This window comes from Equus caballus, chromosome 11 (assembly GCF_041296265.1).
Source record: "Equus caballus isolate H_3958 breed thoroughbred chromosome 11, TB-T2T, whole genome shotgun sequence".
Lineage (NCBI taxonomy): Eukaryota > Metazoa > Chordata > Mammalia > Perissodactyla > Equidae > Equus > Equus caballus.
In genome coordinates, this window is record NC_091694.1 from 18804561 (window position 1) to 18826023 (window position 21463).

The window sequence follows — 21463 nt, forward strand, 5'->3', positions numbered from 1 at the left end:
TTGCATAGGAAGAAGTCTTGACCACTTTCTCTTTGTGACTTTCAGAGAGGTGTTGGCATTAAAAGCACTCCTGTAACAGTGGTCTTGCCAGATACCAAAGGAAAATCTTATCTCTTCAATATCATGGACACTCCAGGTAGGCTATCCCTTACCTTTTACTATCAGAACCTTGTCCTGCTCCCACTCTTTTAGAACAGAACGTTACATCCTTGTTTTTACGTTCTTTTCACCTCCATTGAGCTAATTTTCGTTTATAACTGTCTCCTTTGCTTCTACTAGTTAATTAGCAAGCACTGTGCTCTAAGCCTTCTATTTCACTCCTCTCTTTACTCTGCTGCAGAATTTGTAAGTTTTAGGCAATCTTATTCATTTATTCATTTCAGCCTGTGTCAGGCCCCATGCTAGATGCTGGGGTAACAATGGTAAATCAGACATGGTCCTCGGCCTCGGGCACTCTCAGTCTTTTGAAGGAGACTATGAGGGCGACACCAACTGCTGGTGGACATACAGGTTACCGTGGGAGCAGCGTACCTGGCTCTGGCCCGGTGGCTGACTCTTTCTCTAATGCAAAGGACCAACTCAGGGTGGAGTTTTAAATAGGAAAACTTGAGTTTTGGCAGATTGGCCTTCTTTGCCCCATGAGGTGCCCACTTCCCTCACACCTCTCAGCCCCTGTCCCCTACCCTCACCCCTCTCAGCCCCTGCTCCCTACCCTCACCCCCACCAGCAGCACCTTGCCAGGAACCATCTTCTGTGCCCCAAGCCCTCCTTTGCCCTTTATCCTGCCTCCAGATGGTCTGTGTCCCACAGAACCCTGCTTACTGCTGATGAGACTAAGCTGGTGTGTGAGTGTGAATGTGAATGTGTTTTGCCCTCCTGGGTAAACTACTTCCTTCTTTCTGTGTTTGGGGGCCTTCTGTATAAAAGTTTAATCCAAGGATGTGACTCTAATGGTGGAATTTTATATACCGCAAGGAGCTGTGGGGAGAAGGGAAAGGGCTTATTTGGGGGTTCATGTGCTTTTCAGTCCCCCTCAGACCACCTACAAGTTAATTGTACCTCATCCTGCCACTGCACACATGGCAGCTTAACTTGGTACTTGCTTTGCAGGACATGTGAATTTTTCTGATGAGGTCACAGCTGGCTTGCGCATCTCAGATGGAGTGGTCCTTTTCATTGATGCTGCTGAAGGCGTGAGTCTGACTCTACTGTCTTAGGATCCCTCCTCCCTGTTAGGTTTGCCCCCGAACTTGCCCAGAGCACTGAGCAAGCTGGGAGCCGGAGAACATGAAAGTCTGTGGGATGAAGGCTCACATTTGCTCTAAAATTAGGGCAGCAAATGAAGTTCAAAATCACTTCCTGCACTGTGAAGCTCAAAATGATAGGATCCGTTGTAGTTCAGGAAACACAGAGATAAAATGACAAATGTAAGTAAAAGGAAGGGAGGAGAGTATATTCATATAAATGGATTTTAAATGTTAATGAGTTTTTCTAAACTAGAGCAAGATTGGATTTAAAAGGCCCAGGGCATCTTTTATATTTCTAAATCGAAAGATTAGGTAATTTGGCTAATCTCATTCATGTTGTCATTGGTGAGAGAGCCAGCAGAGGGAGCCAGAGTTTAAATTGACTTTATTTTGGACTAATTTCAAACTTATGGAAAAGTTGCAAGAATAATACAAAGAACTCACCCTCATTTGCTTTATAATTCTCTCTCTCTGTACCTGTACACACACACTTACACGTGTGTGTATGTTTTCCCCATGAACAATCTGAAAGTAAAATATTTCAGAATATATTTCCTAAGAACAAGGACATTCACTTACGTAACTCTAGTCCAGTTACCCAAATCAGAGACTTTAACCTTGGTACGCTAGTGTCGTACAGCTCTTTTTGTACAGACTTTATTGTTTCAGTATTGGCCCAATAATGTCCTTTCTAGAGCTTTTTTTCCTAATCTAAAATGCTACATGGCATTTAGTCTTCATGTCTCTTTAGTATCTTAACTGGAACTGTTCTTTAGCCTTTCTTGGTCTTTTATGACATTGGCATTTTTGAAGAATATAAGCCATTTATTTGCTAGAATGTCTCTTACTTTGGGTTTGTCTAATGTTTTCTTATGATTATGTTTAGGTTATTTTGGCAGGAATACTACATAAGTATAATTGTGTTCTTATAAGTCCATCACATCAGGTGGTCCATGATGTCACCTTATCCCATTGTTGATGGTGTTAACCTTGATCAGTTGGTCAAGGTGGGTCTGCCAGGTTTCCCCAGTGTAAAGTTGCTATTTTCTTCTTTGTGATAAATAATTTGTGTAGAGCTATCTTGAGTCTATATGTACATTCTACTCCTTATTAAACTTTACCTGCTAGTTTTATCATCCATTGATCATTCCTGTCTTATTTCTATGATTGTTGCTAATGGTGATTTTCTAACTCTTATAATTCTAAGGAAGAGCTATCCCTTCGCTCCCTTTTTTTTTTTTTTTTTTTGAGGAAGATTAGTGCTGAGCTAACATCTGCTGCCAATCCTCCTCTTTTTGCTGAGGAAGACTGGCCCTGAGCTGACATCTGTGTTCATCTTCCTCTATTTTATATGTGGGACGCCTGCCACAGCATGGCTTGCCAAGCGGTGCCATGTCCGCACCCGGGATCAAAACTGGTGGACCCCAAGCCGCTGAAGCAGAACATGCGCACTTAAACACTGTGCCACCGGGCTGGCCCCTCTTTCCCATTTGTTTAGTTATGATCAGTATAGATACACGGACTTTTATTTTACTCAGTGGATTATAATCCAAGACAATCCTTATATATTTTGATACTCTACTTATCCCAGATTTGGCTAGTGAGAGCTCCATCAGACTGGCTTTTTTATCCTTTTGACATGTCCCATCTTTTTTTGAACACTTCTTTACTTTTAGGCACAAAAAAATGTTCCAGACTCATTTTGTACTTCCCCTGCCCCAACCTTGGAATCAGCCTTTTCTCCAAGGAGCTCTGGCTCCTTATGGTGGGGACTGGTATTTAAAAACAAAGATCGGGGTATGTTCATTGCTACTGGGGTACATTGCTTCTAGGCATTTTCCTGAACACAGATAATATACACCCACACATATCTATAACTATTTCTACACATATATATTAAAAATCACAAGTTCATCCTAATACCCCCAATTCCATTCTGGCACCACAGGTTTTTCTTAGCCTTCCTTGGCTAGGCTAGCACTTCTCTAGCACTGAGAAACCTGGCTCCCACATCATCAATCTATGTATTCATTTCTCAGTCCCACAAGATGCCCTCTTAAAGTGTCTGCATCTGCCTTTGGGCAAAATACTGTCTGCTTCTACCCAACAATCTGTTTCCCTGGGTCCTCTTTTCCTCATACTTCATGTCTTTAAATAGTACCCTCTTTAGCTCTGCTCTGGACCCTTCTGCCCATTTTGCTCTTATCACCACCTCTGAGCCTTTTGTTTCTCAGGTGATGCTGAACACAGAGCGGCTGATCAAGCACGCAGTGCAGGAGAGGCTGGCCGTCACCGTGTGCATTAACAAGATTGACCGGCTGATCCTGGAGCTGAAGCTGCCTCCAACTGATGCTTATTACAAGCTGCGCCACATTGTAGATGAGGTCAATGGATTAATAAGGTATTGGGACCTTGAGACTGGATTTCCTTTCCTTAGAGACTCTGGTTTTTATAAATCCTAATCGTGAACACCTCTGGGGGCAACTCTGATTTCCTGGCATGCATTGATGAACTTTTTGGCCAAAGCTAGAGACACATCCCTGGGCTCTACAGGCGTTGACTCCACAGCTTTTGCCTCTTAACTCTGTACCTTAACCAGTTGTACAACTTAACACACATTCTCAATTTAGTGTTGTGCTCAAAACCTTGGGCTTTAGAATCAGTCTCATCTTCACTCCTACCAACCGTGTAAAGTTGGGCAAATTACTTAAGCTTGTAGAACCTCAGTTTCTGCCTCTATAAAAAGGGAGCAATAATAATAATATTTTCCTAATGGAGTGTTACAGGAAATTAGGTAGATACTTGATGTAACACACTTAGCATAGTGCTTAGCATACAGTAACTGATTGGTGTATAACGTTAGCTGCTATTATCTTACAAACAGACTCAGTAAATGAAGGAACTGTTTGCTGTTGTTACTGTGGATAGAGCTGCTTTTCAACAAGGTGAATTTCAGGCTCAAGTTAATAAGTATGAGCGATGGTTGGGAAACTTTACAATACAGTATCAAGGTGACTTTGAAGAATAGGTTAAATATATCTTAAAGACAGTCTTCTCTACAGGCTGAAGGATGTACTGGATGACTTCTTGAGGCCTCTCAAACGGCCCAGTAGGAGGCCATCCTACTGAGAGAACACCTCTCTGGTAGAGGGTTGGGGATAGTAGCTACATGGCCAGAGAAAGACTGACCTTTAGGAGCTTCCCCAGTTTGTAGCACTAATTCTCAACGGGGATATCTTCTCCCTATTGCTGGAAGGGCTGAGAATGATGAGAACCCAGCATAACATCAGGAGTCCAAAAGATGAAATGATAAACTTATTTTAGAAAAAGGACGTAGGGAGCGGGAAAAGGCTAAAATCCTCATCTACCAAAATAGGAAGTCAAGAAGTCATGTCTAAACCTCTAAACCAGAAATAGCAGCATAAACAAATTATTTAGACATATGGAGGTAAATGCTTTAAAAGCAGCTTTAAAAGAGTTGAAAGCAGTTGTCTCTGGGGAGCATAACTTGGGAGCGGGGTAGAGTGAAGGAGGGAACTGCTCTTTATAAGCCAATACTTTCAGTTCTAAATTAAGAAGTTCCATAGAACGGTGTGTCAATAAGGCTAGGGTTTTGGATTTGATCCCTCTGTACGACTGGTTTTCTTATAAATGGTAGTGAACTTGGGGTGCTGTGGCTTCTGCATGGCTTTTAAGACTCAAAATTTTAACGTGAATTTATAAAACAAAGCTAAACAAGACAGTAAAGAAGAGTGGGACTGTGAGAGTGGGGAGCAAAGTTGCTTTTTCTTTCTTTCTTTCATTTATACTGGTGTTCATGTCTGTATTTGTGAAATTGAGATTTCTCTAAAATGTGTTCCTCTGATCACGTTAGTTTCATTTCCTGTGTTCCAAGATCATTGTCTCTGTCCTCCAAGTTTCCCTTTGTCCGGTGTAGTTAACTTCTCCAAGATTGTGCAGAATGTCCCCAGCTCTGGGAAATCAGCTGGTTACTAGGAGTTAGGGAACAACTCCATCATGTCACTTTCTTGGACCAGGCTGTTGGCAAAGCTGAGCGTGTTATGCAAGCCCCTTCTGTGGGTGAGGGCTGGAGAGAGGAGAGGCTGTGATACTGACTCCCTGTCCTTCACCTGGCGTGGTGGCAGTGTTGCTGCACAGCCAGGCTTTGCACTCACGACTTTCTCTGTTGCAGCATGTATTCCACTGATGAGAACCTGATCCTTTCCCCACTCCTGGGCAATGTCTGCTTCTCCAGCTCCCAGTACAGCATCTGTTTCACGCTGGGCTCCTTTGCCAAGATCTACGCTGACACCTTTGGTAAGCACTGGCTGGCAGTCTGTCTCGCCAGCTTCCCCAGAGTTGTATGTGTCTTTCCTGCTGAGTGGTTTAGAAATTGGCTTCATGCCAGGGTCCCCTTCTGGATGGAGCATTTTATCAACTGTTCTTGTCACATTTGGGGCTTTTTTTGGCCCCAGACCCTTTCTTCAGGCTAAATGGTTTCTTTTTTTTTTTTTTAAAGATTTTATTTTTCCTTTTTCTCCCAAAGCCCCAAGCCCCCTGGTACATGGTTGTGTATTTTTAGTTGTGGGTCCTTCCAGTTGTGGCATGTGGGATGCCGCCTCAGCGTGGCTTGATGAGCAGTGCCATGTCCGCACCCAGGATTCGAACTGGCAAAACCCTGGGCCACCAAAGCAGAGTGCATGAACCTAACCACTTGGCCATGGGGCTGGCCCCTAAATGGTTTCTAAACAATAGAAAAGTAAAGGTGACTAAGAAGAAATGGGTGAAGAGGGGGCTCATTTTAGAATAAGAATCTCTCCTAGAGGAAGACCGTGTTTGTCAAAAAGGAATTATCCATGCCCACAAAGCCCTTTCAGACTTCTTCCTCAAAGATGGAATCTCTCCCACCAGTAGTGCTTCTAGCTGTCTTTCCAGCTATATCTGGGCACGTAGGGCTTCTGTAGGCCTGCTTGATAACTCACGTGGGATTTGCAATCAGCAGGAACGAGCCTCCGCTGGGATGCCCAGTTCAGTGTTTTCATAGGTCCCTGGAGCCTCAATACCAGAGCCCTGGGACCACTTCCTAACTCAGGAGGCCCCCACCCTCTTCACCTCAGATTCCAGTAGGAGCCATTTCCTGAGTGTTGTGTGTGCGTCAAGTACTGCACTTACTTAGAGGGATCATTGTCACCCCCGACTCTAGAGACGAGGAGAGAGGCTCTGTGGGAGGTCTCACAGCTGACAGGTGCTGGACCTCCAGGGCTTCTGTTCTTGCCACTCAGTTGTCCTGCCTCATTCTCACTGTGGGTGCGTTTGCCCTTGTGAAAAAAAAGGGGGAGTAAAACTTTGTCTTTTTTTTTAATATGTACATATTTAGTGCATCTTCATTGTAGAAAAGTGGAAAATACAGTAAAATCTAGTCAAGAAAGCAAAATTCACCCATAATGTCATTAGTATAAGTGTGGCAAACATTTTGTAGTTCCTTCTTTCTCTTTTGAGTGTTTTACATAAATGAGATCATATTGTATATATGTATTATAACACAGGATATATTCACTCAGTATTAGAATAAAAATTATTTTATGTAACTGCCCATTGGTACACTGTATAGATGTACTATAACTTAACTATTTTCTCATCATTAGACGTATATTTCGGTTGTTTCCAGGTGGCTGTTTTTAAAAAAATGGATAGATGGACAGTAAACGAAATTCATTTGAACAGGGTTTGAGTTTATATGTTTCTGAATGTTTTCTGTATCAGCATGTGAAGCAAAATCCAAGATCATGTCTGTAATTATAATGTGTTGATAATTCAATTTATTATTGAAAGTGCCCCTGAGCCTCAGGAGAGATTATTACTCATCCTTTGAATACACTCTTCATTTATGAAGGAGCCCGCTGTGGCCTCCAACTTTATTAGCATGAAAATCCATGTATGGACTTCTAGAAAGTCAGCACTGGAAGGAATATCAGAGAATCACTGAGTCCTTCCCCTTCCTTTTACATAAGGGAAAATTATGCCTAGGGTCATAGAACTTATCGATGAGGTTGGGACTAGAATATGCTTTGGTGCTTTTTCTATCACACCATACTGTGGAAATGGATGCCATGTCCTCTTGCTAGGAATACAACAAGGCATGATGAATAATCTCTGATTTCTAGGAACTTTGTCCAGTGGGTAGACGGAATCCCACGGAGTGATGAATGGCAGTGTCAGGTGGTATCAGCTGAGTGCCAGGTAGCTGCTGTAGGCAGGTAGAGCGGAGGGAATTCAGAGGGGAAGTCAGCTCCAGTGGCCAAGGAGTCAGGGAAGGCTGCTTGAAGGAGAGGGGACTTAGACAAGTGGAGAGTAGAGAGCCAGGAATTCCAGACTTGCAGGGTTAAGAGAGGAGGCATGGAGGCAGGTGCTGTTGAGCCCTGGCCTGTTCATTGACGGTGGACTGTTTCACCAAGGAGAAGATTTCAAGTCAAACTGCTGGCAGGCTGGGTTGGGACCACATTGAAGAGGGCTTGGAACGCTAAGTTAAGGAATTTAGACTTTATGCTGTTGTCAGTTAGGAGCTATTAAAGATTAGGGTGGGGTGATATGTGCAAAGCTGATGGAAGATAGACCGGAGAGAAGGAAGGATGCAGGAACGGACACCTGTTTAGATGTTTTGCCAATATCCAGAAACAGGATTGTGAATATTGAATTAATGTTATCTGTAAGATTGAAAAGGAGGTGATAGATTGGAGGGATGTTCACTCATTCTTTCAGTAAGCTTTATTAAACTTCTGTTAGGCCCTGGGCCTAGTTCTTGTGAATACTCAAGCAGCTCCGTCCAGTGATTATAATCCAGCACATGTTAAATGCAGTCATAGAGGTGTGTAAAAGAAACAGTGGCTCACAGAGGAGGGAGTTTCAGTAATTAATAATGTGGGAACGAAGGGAAGAATTTGCTCATTAACAAAGTGGGGAAGAAAGGCATTTTGAGCTTGAATGAAGTGCCAGTGGTAGCCTCACTGAAAGATAGAAAAGTCTGAAGGGAGATGTGGCTTTAGGGAAAAGGTGATGGATTCCCTTTATGCCATCTCAAGTGAGAGAGAACAGTCTGACATCAGGGTAGAGATATCCACAGATAGTTGGAAATGTCACTGATCTGATTGAATGTTATAGGAGCTCTTGACTCAGGGATCTTGAATTTTAAAAGCCACCATTGCTTGTTTCAGTCCGACCAGAATTTGACTTAGGGTTGGAGTCAAAGTAAAAATATTAATTGGTGAAAGATGAGACAACGGTTGGCTTTGGAGTCTTCTCCCCAGATGACTAGGTGTCTGCTTTCTAGAGGCTTAGGGCTAGTCAGAGCCTTAGCATGATGCTGCAGCTGGGAGGTTGCACACTGTGGATCAGGAAAGACTGAGGGAACCATTAAGTTCTGCTTCCAGAAGGGACAGGGTTTAGGTGCAGACAGAGGATGGCATGGAGACACTTGAGCCTGTCTCATCAAAGGAAGGAGTATAAGACATACTCTTGCCCATAGCTTAGTCCTATGCTTGCTGGAGATGGAGCCACTGGGCTGCTCATTTTGGCTCCAGCACAGGCTTGTCAACTTTGGGCCAGTCCTGTCCTTCTTTGTATCTCACTGTCCTTGTCTGCCTGACTGGGTAGAAGGAAATGTCTGGACCTTGGAAAGGAAAATGCTAGAATTCTTCAGCTGCAAACCACTTGTGGCACCTGAAACAGAATTTTGAACAATACTTTGCTAGGTAGATTTTAATTGTATGGCCTCTCTTATAGGTGACATTAACTACCAGGAATTTGCTAAAAGACTCTGGGGTGACATCTACTTCAACCCTAAGACGTAAGTAGATTGTGGGAAGTGACTCTCTAGAGGGGTGATCCATTTTCCCAGTAAGTGAGGGCAGACAGAGAACGAGTTCCTAAGATTAAAACCTATGTTTTTCTTAGCCATGAACTACCATCTTTCCTCCTCAAAGTGGGCTGGCTTTATGAGTTCTAACAGGATGAGAGGCTGTTTCTCTTGAGGTCTTCACAGCTCAGCTCAGGCATGCCGGAGAATCATACCATAGGCCGTCACAGAATCTCTCTGGAAATGTTATGCTCACACACGCATTCCTTCCCTTTGGCCCTGCTCAGATTCATAACTTGGGAGATACACCATTGGGGTCAGTGACAGTCTCCCCTCCCTCATGGATTACCCTAACTCTTTTTTTTCCTCCTTAGGCGAAAGTTCACAAAGAAGGCCCCCACCAGCAGCTCCCAGAGGAGCTTCGTGGAGTTTATCTTGGAGCCCCTTTATAAGATCCTCGCTCAGGTGAGTGTCACACCAGCTGGTTCAGGTCTGCCCTTTAAGCGCAAGGTAGAAAAGCTGGCGAACTTAGACTTCCCCCGCCCTTAAGCCTGCTCAGTTTTGTATTACTAAATATGAGGGTGATTGGTCACCAGTCTCCTGCATCTAGAACACTGCAGTCCTCTATGTGCTATTGAATTTGCAGTAAAGGGAGAAGGTACAAAAGACAGAAAAGGCACAACCTAGAGAAATTTTGTGCAGAGATTTTGACTATTCAAAAGAATGTGATACTTGAGAACTAATAATTTCAGTTATGGGCATTTAAATTACAGCTGTAATTGTGAAAGTCCCCTAGGTTCTCTATATATATGTTTGTTATAGCATTATTTATAACAACTGGAAAAGAAAAAAACTGGAAATAAGTTAAATGTTCATCAATGAGGATCTGATTAAATGAATTATGGTTCATTCCATAAAATGAAGTATTTTCCAGTCGTTGGAAGAATGGCTGTCTGAGCTTGGCTTTAGTGACTGTTCTCGGCATGTATGTATGTGATGTTTGTCAGATTGAAAAGGGTGCATCAGACAGTGGTAAGGATGTAGTTAAACATGTGAGATGCTCCAGAGAGAAGAGTATAATTTTGCATTTGTATGAATTCATGTTGTACAGGAATTTTCATATAGACCTTTCTCCCAAGACATTATAAAATATGCAAGTGTTTAATAAGCACTGTCCACAGGGAACACACACACATACACAGAATGTGTGTGGCCATTCCAGCTGACAAAATAATAAAACATAGCAACAAGACAAAATAACATGATTAAAATTTGTTAGTGCTGGGGCTGGCCCCGTGGCCGAGTGGTTAAGTTCGCGCGCTCCGCTGCAAGCGGCCCAGTGTTTCGTTGGTTCGAATCCTGGGCGTGGACATGGCACTGCTCGTCAGACCACACTGAGGCAGCGTCCCACATGCCACAACTAGAAGGACCCACAACGAAGAATATACAACTATGTACTGGGGGGCTTTGGGGAGAAAAAGGAAAAAATAAAATCTTTAAAAAAAAAAAAAATTTGTTAGTGCTGAAAACAGTATCTTGTGTCAGACCGGAATGGATTAATACAAGAAATTTATGGAGTCTGTCTCAGAGGGACCTTGCATCTGCTGAGGGTGGTTTAGCTTGGCCCTGCCCTCACAGTAGAGGGACCGCTAGGTGACCTTTTTTGGTGCCTTCCTGTGGAGTGATCCTCTAAATCTGAGAAGTGTCTACATAGGGAGGAGAAAGGGATTTCCTGAGTGGGATGAGATGCTGCTTTTCAGACACCAGGGGGCAGCACTGACAGCAGTCCATCTGAGAGTGCCAGGTTTATTGTTGGTGTGGGCATTTAACTAAGCCTACCCACCCAGGGTTTGTTTGAAGGGTTGGTACCAAAGATTTCCTTGAAGCCAAATTGTCCTTGTCAAGAGCTCTCTCTGTAGAAGAGAACCTAGTGCAGGGACCCTTGCAGTTGCCCTTCGGCCCTCCCTTGTCCTCCTCTGTAACACCACACTGGGGCTATCACTGCAGCTGACATGGTGTCTGGTACCATCACAGGTTGTGGGTGATGTGGACACCAGCCTCCCAAGGACCCTGGATGAACTTGGCATCCACCTAACCAAGGAAGAGCTGAAGCTGAACATCCGCCCCCTGCTCAGGCTGGTCTGCAAAAAGTTCTTTGGCGAGTTCACAGGTAATAAAGAATCCATGGCCCCCTTAACATCATCTCATCATCATGTCCCGCCACATGCGCCATTGGGAACTTTTCCTTACCCCATATTGGTATTCAGAGATCTGAGGTCTTTTAAATAAACAAATCGGCAAACAGAACACTTGGGTTTTTTCCTAGCTTCTTTCCTTAGTTGAATGGTACCAAAAATTCTACCTTGGCAAACAAAAGCAATTAAATTTCCCTTCCAGGAGCAGCATGCAAGTGAAGGAGACAGGGAAGCAGATTTTGAGGTTCTGGTATTTTCCCCAGAGGGCAGTGAGGAAGGTGGGCTCATGGGTGATTTGAATTGTGGGAGAAGCACCAGGCTAGAACTGGGGAGCCTTGGACTGTAGACTCAAATTTCTCTTTCCCCTGAGCTCCTCTCTCCTGTGTTTTAGTTGCACGTGAGGCAGGTGATAGGGTAGAATAAACACCAGACTGGTTGAGAGGAGACCTGAGCCTCCATGCTGCTCTGGCCCTGGCCCTCCCTTGGGGTGACCCTGAGCCAGCCACCAAGTTCTTCTGTGACTAATTTCTTATCTGTAAAATAAGGGAGGAGGAAAAAGTGATGGCTAGGGGCCTTCTCAGCAACCTCTTGATTCTGCATTTGGTGGGTATTGAGTGTCTGAACCCCAAAAGTGCATAATTTTAGTAGTTCATTCTGGCCTGGCCATCAATCTGACATAGGAGATAACAAGTAAAAGCAGACATGCCTGCCCCAAGGTGCTAATGGAGGTTCTTTCTAACATGGCTTATTGGCTGTTAGAAAAAGAGGGTAACTTATTGAGCAGAAATTTGTGCAGTGTTTCTCAAAGGGGAAGAGTAAATTCGGAGATTGTTCTATAAAGAAGAGATGAGGTACTTATTTAGTTCAGTATAAGTGCTTATATTCAAGAAAAGGTCATGGATTGATAGAGGTGGATTAAAATTTTTGTCAGCTGAGTTTCAAGGAACCACTGAGACCTGCTTCTTGCTCTTCCCTTGTGTCAGGGTGACTCCAACCTTTTAGCAGCATATTCCCAGGAAACAGGGTATCACTTCCCTCCTAGAATCATAGTACCATAGCTTTTAGAGTGGAAAATCAGTCCCCTCACTTTTAGCTTTCTGACCATCATGAGTGGACCAATAACTCAGCGCTCACTTACCCACGAGAGTGTATAGTAATGGGTTTCTCTTCCTCCACAGGCTTTGTGGACATGTGTGTGCAGCATATCCCTTCTCCAAAGGTGGGCGCCAAGCCCAAGATTGAGCACACCTACACCGGTGGTGTGGACTCCGACCTTGGCGAGGCCATGAGCGACTGTGACCCTGATGTAAGGGAACCTGGCCCCCAGTTCTCTGATTTTTTCCCCTCCTGGATGGGGGCCCTCTTTTCTGATCATAGAAACAATGCTTTCTTTGCTGTCTTTGCATGCCCCTTCCCGTAACCATAGACAGACCTGAATTCAAAGCCTAATGTTACCACTACTAGTGGTATGATTTTGGGAACATTATCCATTCTTTCTGAGTCTGAGAGTCTTGCTCTATAAAATGAGGATAATCATATGTATGTGGTTGTTATGAGAGTTACATAAGATTTAAAAAAGTGTTACGGTTGTGTTTACCATGATGCCTGAGAGATCGTAAAGATTCCAACGAATGGTAGCTAATCTCATCAGTCCTGGCTTTTAAAAAATCTTCCCCAGCCATTCCTTAGACAATTTAGTCTCTCAGCATAAACTTAAAGCCAGTCAAGAACTGTGAGTTACGTCTTTGGAGGAACAAGTTAATTTTGTAATCTTGCAAGTTAACAGTGCCAGTCTGCCATCCTAGACCTGCCTCTCTCCCCATTGCCCTCATTCCCCCAGAAAAAAGGAAAAGAGTTTGTTGGCTATGCCTGTGACATCTGTTAACTAAGCAGGGGGTAGGGCATTTGGAATTTTCCTTATCTTTTATCTTCCTTTAGGTCTGGGCTGCCTCTTCATAGAGCTTGTGTTGTTGCTATCAAGGCAATGGAGACAGTGGTACTTACTCAAAGAGTATGTGTGGTTGAAGCTGCACTTTATCCCCTCCTCCAGGGTCCCCTGATGTGCCACACTACCAAGATGTACAGCACAGATGATGGAGTTCAGTTTCATGCCTTTGGCCGGGTGCTCAGTGGCACCATCCATGCTGGACAGCCCGTGAAGGTGCTGGGGGAGAACTACACCCTGGAGGATGAGGAAGACTCCCAGATATGCACCGTGGGCCGCCTTTGGATCTCCGTGGCCAGGTAATGCCAACCAGAGCCTACAGGGCGTGCCTTGGCCTCTACACTTGAACTCCCCGAGGAGCTGGAAGGGGTGGTCCTGCTTGGAAAACACAGTAGCTGCCTGGCTCCCTACACTAGGGGTTAAGATGACCCTCCCTCAGCAGATCTATCGACTTCTAGTTCTCACCACCCAAAGTTGCTAGGGTCAGAAGGCAGCTGCTCTTGGGATAATGCCAAGACCCTGCCTTTGCATTTTGGATGGATTGTATGAACTTTTGTAGCAGAATTTCTGTTTTTACTCATCTTAATCCTGGGTGCGGACATGGTACCGCTCATCAGGCCTGATCCAAACCAGTGAAACGCTGTCCCCCAGCTTTTCAATTTTCTTCTACCTTCTTGGGAACAGAAGTGGATTTGGAGGAGGGAAAAGGCAGCGTCCCACATAGCACAACCAGAGGGACCTCCAACTAGAATATACAACTGTGTACTGGGGGGCTTTGGGGAGAAGAAGAAGACGACAAAAAAAAAGAAAAGCTGGGAGAGTTGCAGTATCTTCTGTGGTGCTTTTGGCATCTCCTTACATTCTACCCCTTGGGCAGCATCACCACCATCCAACAGGAATTAGGTTTTCCCATTTTGTCCTCTTATAATACCTTACACTTTTCTTTTATGTCACCCATTAGTTGTGATCACATGTATGTGTGGTTATATGATTGATTGTCTATTGCATCCCTCCACTGCTAGAATGTATCTGTTAGACTCTCCTCTGCTCCTGGCTCAGTGCCTGGCATATAGCGGATGCTGGGTAAAGTTTTATGGAATCAACACTCTGCCCAAGAGTATTCTGCTTATTGCTGCTTATTGGATGTTGCTCCAGGTACCACATTGAGGTGAACCGTGTTCCTGCTGGCAACTGGGTTCTGATTGAAGGTGTTGATCAGCCAATTGTGAAGACTGCGACTATAACTGAACCACGAGGCAATGAGGAGGTAGAGTTTCTGAAGAGGCAACTGGATTGGCTTAAGCTAGAGGGTCACAAGGAACCACAGCACACATGAGCAACAAGCATCAGCACTTGCAGGGGACTAACCCGGAGTCACTGCTGCTTTCTGGTTCCAGGCCTCAGCACAGGCTCAGCCTTCTAGATCTGACTCTGCTGGGTTCTCCCTCTACTTGACTCAGAGGCTAGGAATTAGAGGGAGTTCCTTTTCTTCTTTTCCTCCTCTCTTTGTTTTGCCAAAATACACGGCAATAAATGGCCCTTCACTGTGCCTCCAAGCACCACCATGGGTTGTGGGTGGGGAGGTCCTCAGCTCCTCTCTGACGCGTGCACCTTTTGTGCCTGCTCAGGCCGGGTGCCCTCACTGTTGTGCGTTTTCTATCTCAGGCTCAGATTTTCCGGCCCTTGAAGTTCAACACCACGTCTGTTATCAAGATTGCTGTGGAGCCAGTCAACCCCTCAGAGCTGCCCAAGATGCTGGACGGCCTGCGCAAGGTCAACAAGAGCTATCCGTCCCTCACCACCAAGGTGTGTCTGCAGCAGCAGCCAAGCCTCGCTTGCCCAGCTGACTGGGCCTTGCGTCCATCAGGCATCTCTCATCTGCTGCTTCTGGAAACTGTATCAGGAGCTAATCCCTGTCTTTTACTGTCATTTGAAGGCAGGATGAGACCCATGTTTGTGTGTGTGGATGTGTGCATGCATGTGCATCTTCCACAAGTATCTTTGGATAAGATAGAGATGTTCCTTGGAGAGTACACTTTGAATTGATCTTCCAGAAAATATAGAGGGAAAAGTGACTCACTCTGATCCTTGTAAACTTTGAGCCTGCCAGCATACCATTCTGAGTAGTTGGACGTAAAGAGTTCCTTTATGTCCACGGACATAGGGCACGGTTGTCCCTTAATAGCTAAGATGGGAATGAAATTGGTGCCCTTACACCCAGTAGCAACGTGCAGAGTGGTCCAGATGTCTTGAGGACTGACTCATAAGCCACTCTCCCCACCAATTCTTCCTGAAGAGGCTGGAACTGATGCTGAGCAGTGGCTGTTTCTGATAGTGGATTCAGGCACCTCCTCCTGGGTTCTAGCTTTGATTCTGTTTCTGTCTGCTGTTGCTGGCACAAGAGAGTCCAGGCTTTGACCACCAGGGCTCTTGTGTTTCAGGTGGAAGAATCTGGCGAGCATGTGATTCTGGGTACTGGGGAGCTCTACCTGGACTGTGTGATGCATGATTTGCGGAAGATGTACTCAGAGATAGACATCAAGGTAAAGCCCCTTCCTTTAGCACCTGCATGGCCTGGAGCTTGGCTCATAGCTCGAGACTGATTTTACAAGCAACCAAACCCTTGATTCCCCTGGAAGGTCCAAGGGTAGAGGAGTGCACAATGCTGGGAGGTCTATTTGGGAAAAGCATGATCTCTTGCTACCTATATAGGATGGTATTTGAGATCTGGTTTGCCTCCTTCTGCTGGTTTATTCTCAATGTCATACGTGTAAAGTCGAGGTGCTCAATCCAGAGTTATTCTTGGTCTTTTGTTAGGAAAACAGCTGCACAAAAGTTACCCCTTTTGGGGAATAGGGCTCAGAGTGGATGATCTCAAGGAGAGAGTGGGAGCTGGCTCTGCTGGATTCATTGTCAAGTCTTGATATAGCCCTTGAGTTAAACTGCCCATTGCATGGCATCAGTCTCTCAGTTGATACACACATTTTCTCGAAGGCCCTGTGGTGGGAATGAATACCCTCGTGTACCACTCTTAGTCTCTTACTGATGTGCCCAGGACTGGTGCTATAGAAGAGACTGGGTTTCCTGGTAGCAAGCCACCTGGGAGCTTCGGGAAGGAGCTCCTGACATCATGGGTTGAGAATGGAGCAAGTGCTCTCCAGTCAGTCTCTAGTGTCAGTTCTGACAGACCCTCAGGATTTGTTCGGTGAAACAGCTGAACGGACGTTGAAAGATAACCTTGGGGGACTATGATTTAGGCCCGGATTTGATCCCCACTTACTCTCAGCTCAGGAACATAAATTCTGGTTTCTTAGTGATGGTGTGGACTTTCAGCCTGCTGTGCTTGGCACTAATGTGATTAAGACAGAAGGGGATGGGGCCGGCCCCATGGCCGAGTGGTTAAGTTCGCACGCTCCACTGCAGGCAGCCCAGTGTTTCACCGGTTCGAATCCTGGGTGCAGACATGGCACCACTCATGGAGTCACGCTGAGGCGGCGTCCCACATGCCACAATTAGAAGGACCCACAACTAAGAATATACAACTATGTACCGGGGGGCTTTGGGGAGAAAAAGGAAAAAAATAAAATCTTTAAAAAAAAAAAAAAAGACAGAAGGGGTTCTCACAGAGGTAGTGTCAGGGGAACCTCAGAATTCCCTTTGGCAGAGGGTTTTCTTTCCAGTAAAATTAGACCCTTCCTAACAATTTATTTTGTTTCCCAGGTGGCTGACCCTGTTGTTACATTTTGTGAGACGGTGGTGGAAACCTCCTCCCTCAAGTGCTTTGCTGAAACGCCCAATAAGAAGTAAGCTGGGGGTCATAGTGACCCTGGGACTGATATGGGACACTCTCCCCTCCCCCCAGCTCCACTCCAATCACAAGCTCTGTGAACATAGAGACCCCTGAGTCTTGGGATAGAAGTGCTTAGGACACTTGAGCTTTACCCCAGCCCTCTCGTCCCTGTGCCTTTGGACATGATGCTGTGGAATTCTTTGCCTCAGCTACTCCCAGGATGGGTTTTGGAATTGCCACTCCTCTCTATATAATATGCCTATCTTAAAATTTTGCCCTAGGGTCGAGCCTGGTGGTGTAGTGGTTAAGTTCGTGCCCTTTGCTTCAGTGGCCCAGGGTTCGGAGGTTCGGATCCCAGGTGCAGACCTAGCACCGCTTGTGAAGCCATGCTGTGGCAGGATCCCACATAAAATAGAGGAAGGTTGGCACAGATGTTAGCTCAGTGACAATCTTCCTCAAGCAAAAAGAGGAAGATTGGCAACAGATGTTAGCTCAGGGCCAATCTTCCTCAAATAAATAAATAAAATTTTTTTTTTGCCCTAACAGCAACCCTGCTGTTTTACTGTTTAATATGCTGATACCATTTAAAGCTTTAAAAATATATATACATATTTTTTTGCCCCAAACTTTACTTTCTTAAAGAGTGGTTCAGATGAAAGAAAACAGAAGATGAGCCCTTTTTGCTCCACTCTACCCCTGTAACTTTCACTGGTGTCACTGCCTAGCTGTTTTCTCTGTCACCCTTTTCTTAAAAGTGCCCCTTCTACTAGTCCTGTTGACCCTCCTCATTACTCATTTCCTTTCTGACTAGGAACAAGATCACCATGATTGCTGAGCCTCTTGAGAAGGGCCTTGCTGAGGACATTGAGAACGAGGTGGTCCAGATCACATGGAACAGGTGAGAACACAGCTCTGATTCCAGGACTGAATGGAGATGGGCACCACAGCTTCCCTGCCAGGTCTCTAATACCACACATCCTTCTAGAAAGTAATTTGGTGTCCCCCCTTTGCTGTTGCACTGGGCCTAGCATGGGTAGGCTGAGGTGACTGTTTTCCAGAAAGGCAGAGTCTGTGGCCCCAGGAGCCAGCAATCACAGAGCTGTCTGACACCCCCATTTTCTCCTCCTTCCCCCAGGAAGAAGCTGGGAGAGTTCTTCCAGACCAAGTACGATTGGGATCTGCTGGCTGCCCGTTCCATCTGGGCTTTTGGCCCTGATGCTACTGGCCCCAACATCCTGGTGGATGATACCCTGCCCTCTGAGGTACAGCAGAACTGATAGGAGCCTTGTGGCAGTTTCGTAGCTCTTGAGTGGAAGAAACTACAAAGTGTTCTTTTCCCAAAAGTATTTTCTGTCTTCTGGTGAAGGAGAGTCCTCTTACTGGTGCACCTACCTTTTTGTCCGTTTAAACTCTTTGGCTGTTGCCCCAGTCACTGCTAAGGGGCCTTCATGTTTCATGCAGGTGGACAAGGCTCTTCTTGGCTCAGTGAAGGACAGCATCGTTCAAGGTTTCCAGTGGGGAACCAGGGAGGGGCCCCTCTGTGATGAGTGTAAGTGCAGCAGCGCCTCGGTCCCCTCCACCCCAGTCCTCTAGCGTCCTTGCACCCACGTGTGTGAGAGGGGGTGGGCTCATCTTTGGGACCTGGCAGGAGAAGCAGCTGGGGACACACAGAGCCTTCCCATGTCCTGGGCCAGTTTCCTCTCTTCTCCCTCCCCCTGATCCTGGTGCTACCACTTAGTGTATCCTGGAAATGAAGTCATTTCTAGACTGATATTTGCTCCTTGTTCTTGACAAGGAATGTGTGTGAGGAGAGGTATCAAGAGGAGCGTGGGATTGGAGTGGTTCACAGACCAGGATTGGACCTAGTGGGAACAAATGTGCAATTCCCAGAACTTATTCTACATCCATAAATAATTAAATATCGGAAAGAAGCACATAGACTTCTAAGGAATCTTTGTGATGTCTGAGCATGGCCTGAAACAAACAACATATGCTTACCTTCTGACCTCTGCTACACGCCTTGTACAGTCTATTAGAACACCCATCTGCAGGGAGATCTTGTACCATCTCTTTTGTGACCACAAGACAGCCGCAGTGCTGCAAGAGGCTCCTTGCTGCTCTGCCTGTGGGCCCTTGACTGGCACCAGAACCACTCCTCAGTCAGCTGCCCCATCTCCTTTTCAGTGATTCGAAATGTCAAGTTTAAGATCCTGGATGCAGTGGTTGCTCAGGAGCCCCTGCACCGGGGCGGAGGCCAGATCATCCCCACAGCCAGGAGAGTTGTCTATTCTGCCTTCCTCATGGTAAGCGAGCAGGGCAAGCCTGCTCCAGAGCATGAAGTGGGGCCTCGAGACTACAGACCCCCAGCCTTCCTTTGATCCAGGTTCTCGGTCTCAGCCTTTGCCAAGCTGAGGAAGCCTCCTTGCTCTGTTGTAGGCCACTCCTCGTCTGATGGAGCCTTACTACTTCGTGGAGGTCCAGGCTCCTGCAGATTGTGTCTCTGCTGTTTATACTGTCCTGGCCAGGCGCAGGTGAGCAGCCCCAGGCATGTTAGGGTGTGTGCAGAGGACAAGAGCAGAGGAAGAAGTAACTGGCTACTGCAGGGAAGAGGAGATTGGTCTTCCCCACACACTCCACTTCTGAAACATAGGGAGCTGATTTCTCAGAATGAAGTAGGAAAGGAATGAGCCAATCCCCAGCTTTCCCCAAATGAAAATTTGAGATTCCTTCTTGGTCCCCCCTCCTCGGAGAGCTCCTAGGGAAAGTACTGAAGCGTGTCAATGGTGGGAATGTCTATAGGACCTTGTCCCATCAGTGTTCCCACTCTTGCCCAGAGGTCACTGCCCCTTTGACTTCATAGGGAACTACACTGAGAGCGCCAAGCCTTTTCTGCCCTCGCTAGCGCATTTGTGCTTATTCTTTGTTTGATGATAACTCTGGGTTGGGGTATGTTTGGGGGCAGATTGCTTCTCTGCTTTTAGCCTGTGTAGGGTTAGGGACTCAGCCTGTTTTTCTCTCTCAGGGGGCATGTGACTCAGGATGCACCCATCCCAGGCTCCCCTCTCTACACCATCAAAGCTTTCATCCCAGCCATCGACTCTTTTGGCTTTGAGACTGATCTGCGGACTCATACCCAGGGGCAGGCCTTTTCCTTGTCTGTCTTCCACCATTGGCAGGTGAGAAAAAGGGGCAGGCTGGCCAGCTTGGCCTCCCTCCTGTACAAAACCAATCCCCTCTGACCTGTTCCCCTTCCAAGTCCCAAGTGAGATTTCCAATATCCTAGAGAAGAGTCCTGCTTCCAGGCCTGAATGCTCTGGGGAGCCTGCTTGCACCATCTGAAACCCCTTTCTTTGCCTTTCAGATTGTTCCTGGTGATCCTCTGGACAAGAGCATTGTCATCCGCCCCTTGGAGCCACAGCCAGCTCCTCACCTGGCCCGGGAATTCATGATCAAAACCCGTCGTAGGAAGGTCTGTGTCCTTCAGGCCCATTGCCGCCTCTCAGCCCTCTCCTGTTGAGACCCCTCTTCATTTCTTCCTTTTGAACCCTTCTCCCAAAGACTGAGAGCAGTTTACTGTACAGTGTAGAGAGATGCGATCTGTTCGGGTCTCAGGCAACCATACCTGGCACCCAGTCTGGCTGGAAAAGAGAGCCTTCCCCTCTCCTGTGACGATACCCTAAGGCAGGGCTCCTGAAATAGCTTGGCTGACATTCTGCCCCCCACCAGCCTCCCACTCAAGCACAGTCAGCCACCACATAGGGTTCATTCTTGCATTTGCCCCCACTCTCTGCAGGGCCTGAGTGAAGACGTGAGCATCAGCAAGTTCTTCGATGATCCTATGTTGCTGGAGCTCGCCAAGCAGGATGTTGTGCTCAATTACCCCATGTGAGTGCCGGGACTCCTGGCAGCTCCTGCTCCCTACAGTGGGCTGCGTACTGGACTTGAAGCTGAGACCTGATGTAACTTGGACTCCACGTTGTCAGAGAGCGTCTGGTTGCTGCTGTGGCTATCTTTAACAACCCAAGAGCCTCCAACCAGTGAAGGAGGAGAATTTGGCCTCCTAGCTCCTTCTGTGGCCTCTGCCTGGCTCCATTCCCAGGGAACATAGAGGAGCTTGGGCTCAGGGAGGGAGAAGGGGATGAAAGTGTTTAACCCCAAGGGGCCATGTCTTCAGAATTTACGTGGAATTTTTTTTTTTTTTTTTAACAAATTTGACCTTAAACGTGGTTTATAAGCAAAAAGAACATTCTGACCTCTGCCTTTCTCTGTTCCTTTCATCCCCACCCCTCCACCCGCTTTCCTCCAGCAGTCTAGTCCTGGTACTTGCGTTCTGGATATATGTCGTCTCCCATGAGGCTTCACTGTCTCTGCTCCCAGCTGCAGCCTTCTTCCTGCCTCAGTCCCCAGGGAGGCAGCCTGTGGTGGAAGGAATGC

The 21463-nt window shown here is 46.2% G+C and overlaps 1 protein-coding gene across 1 annotated transcript in view; it reads left to right on the top strand.

Moving 5' to 3' along the window:
- The window catches only part of EFTUD2 (elongation factor Tu GTP binding domain containing 2), a 39405-nt gene extending 18135 nt beyond the window's left edge, over positions 1-21270 (top strand). Inside the window, exons 8-28 of the mRNA XM_005597325.4 lie at positions 46-136; positions 1111-1193; positions 3482-3648; positions 5440-5564; positions 9027-9090; positions 9474-9564; positions 11134-11269; positions 12473-12600; positions 13345-13538; positions 14395-14506; positions 14905-15045; positions 15681-15782; positions 16960-17042; positions 17841-17927; positions 18165-18291; positions 18491-18578; positions 19214-19332; positions 19466-19560; positions 20052-20205; positions 20391-20498; positions 20823-21270. Coding sequence (XP_005597382.1) covers positions 46-136; positions 1111-1193; positions 3482-3648; positions 5440-5564; positions 9027-9090; positions 9474-9564; positions 11134-11269; positions 12473-12600; positions 13345-13538; positions 14395-14506; positions 14905-15045; positions 15681-15782; positions 16960-17042; positions 17841-17927; positions 18165-18291; positions 18491-18578; positions 19214-19332; positions 19466-19560; positions 20052-20205; positions 20391-20498; positions 20823-20918 — 2391 coding nt within the window. The 3' untranslated portion in view covers positions 20919-21270. The remainder of the gene's footprint in view (positions 1-45; positions 137-1110; positions 1194-3481; positions 3649-5439; positions 5565-9026; positions 9091-9473; positions 9565-11133; positions 11270-12472; positions 12601-13344; positions 13539-14394; positions 14507-14904; positions 15046-15680; positions 15783-16959; positions 17043-17840; positions 17928-18164; positions 18292-18490; positions 18579-19213; positions 19333-19465; positions 19561-20051; positions 20206-20390; positions 20499-20822) is intronic.
- Positions 21271-21463: the final 193 nt, after the last annotated feature.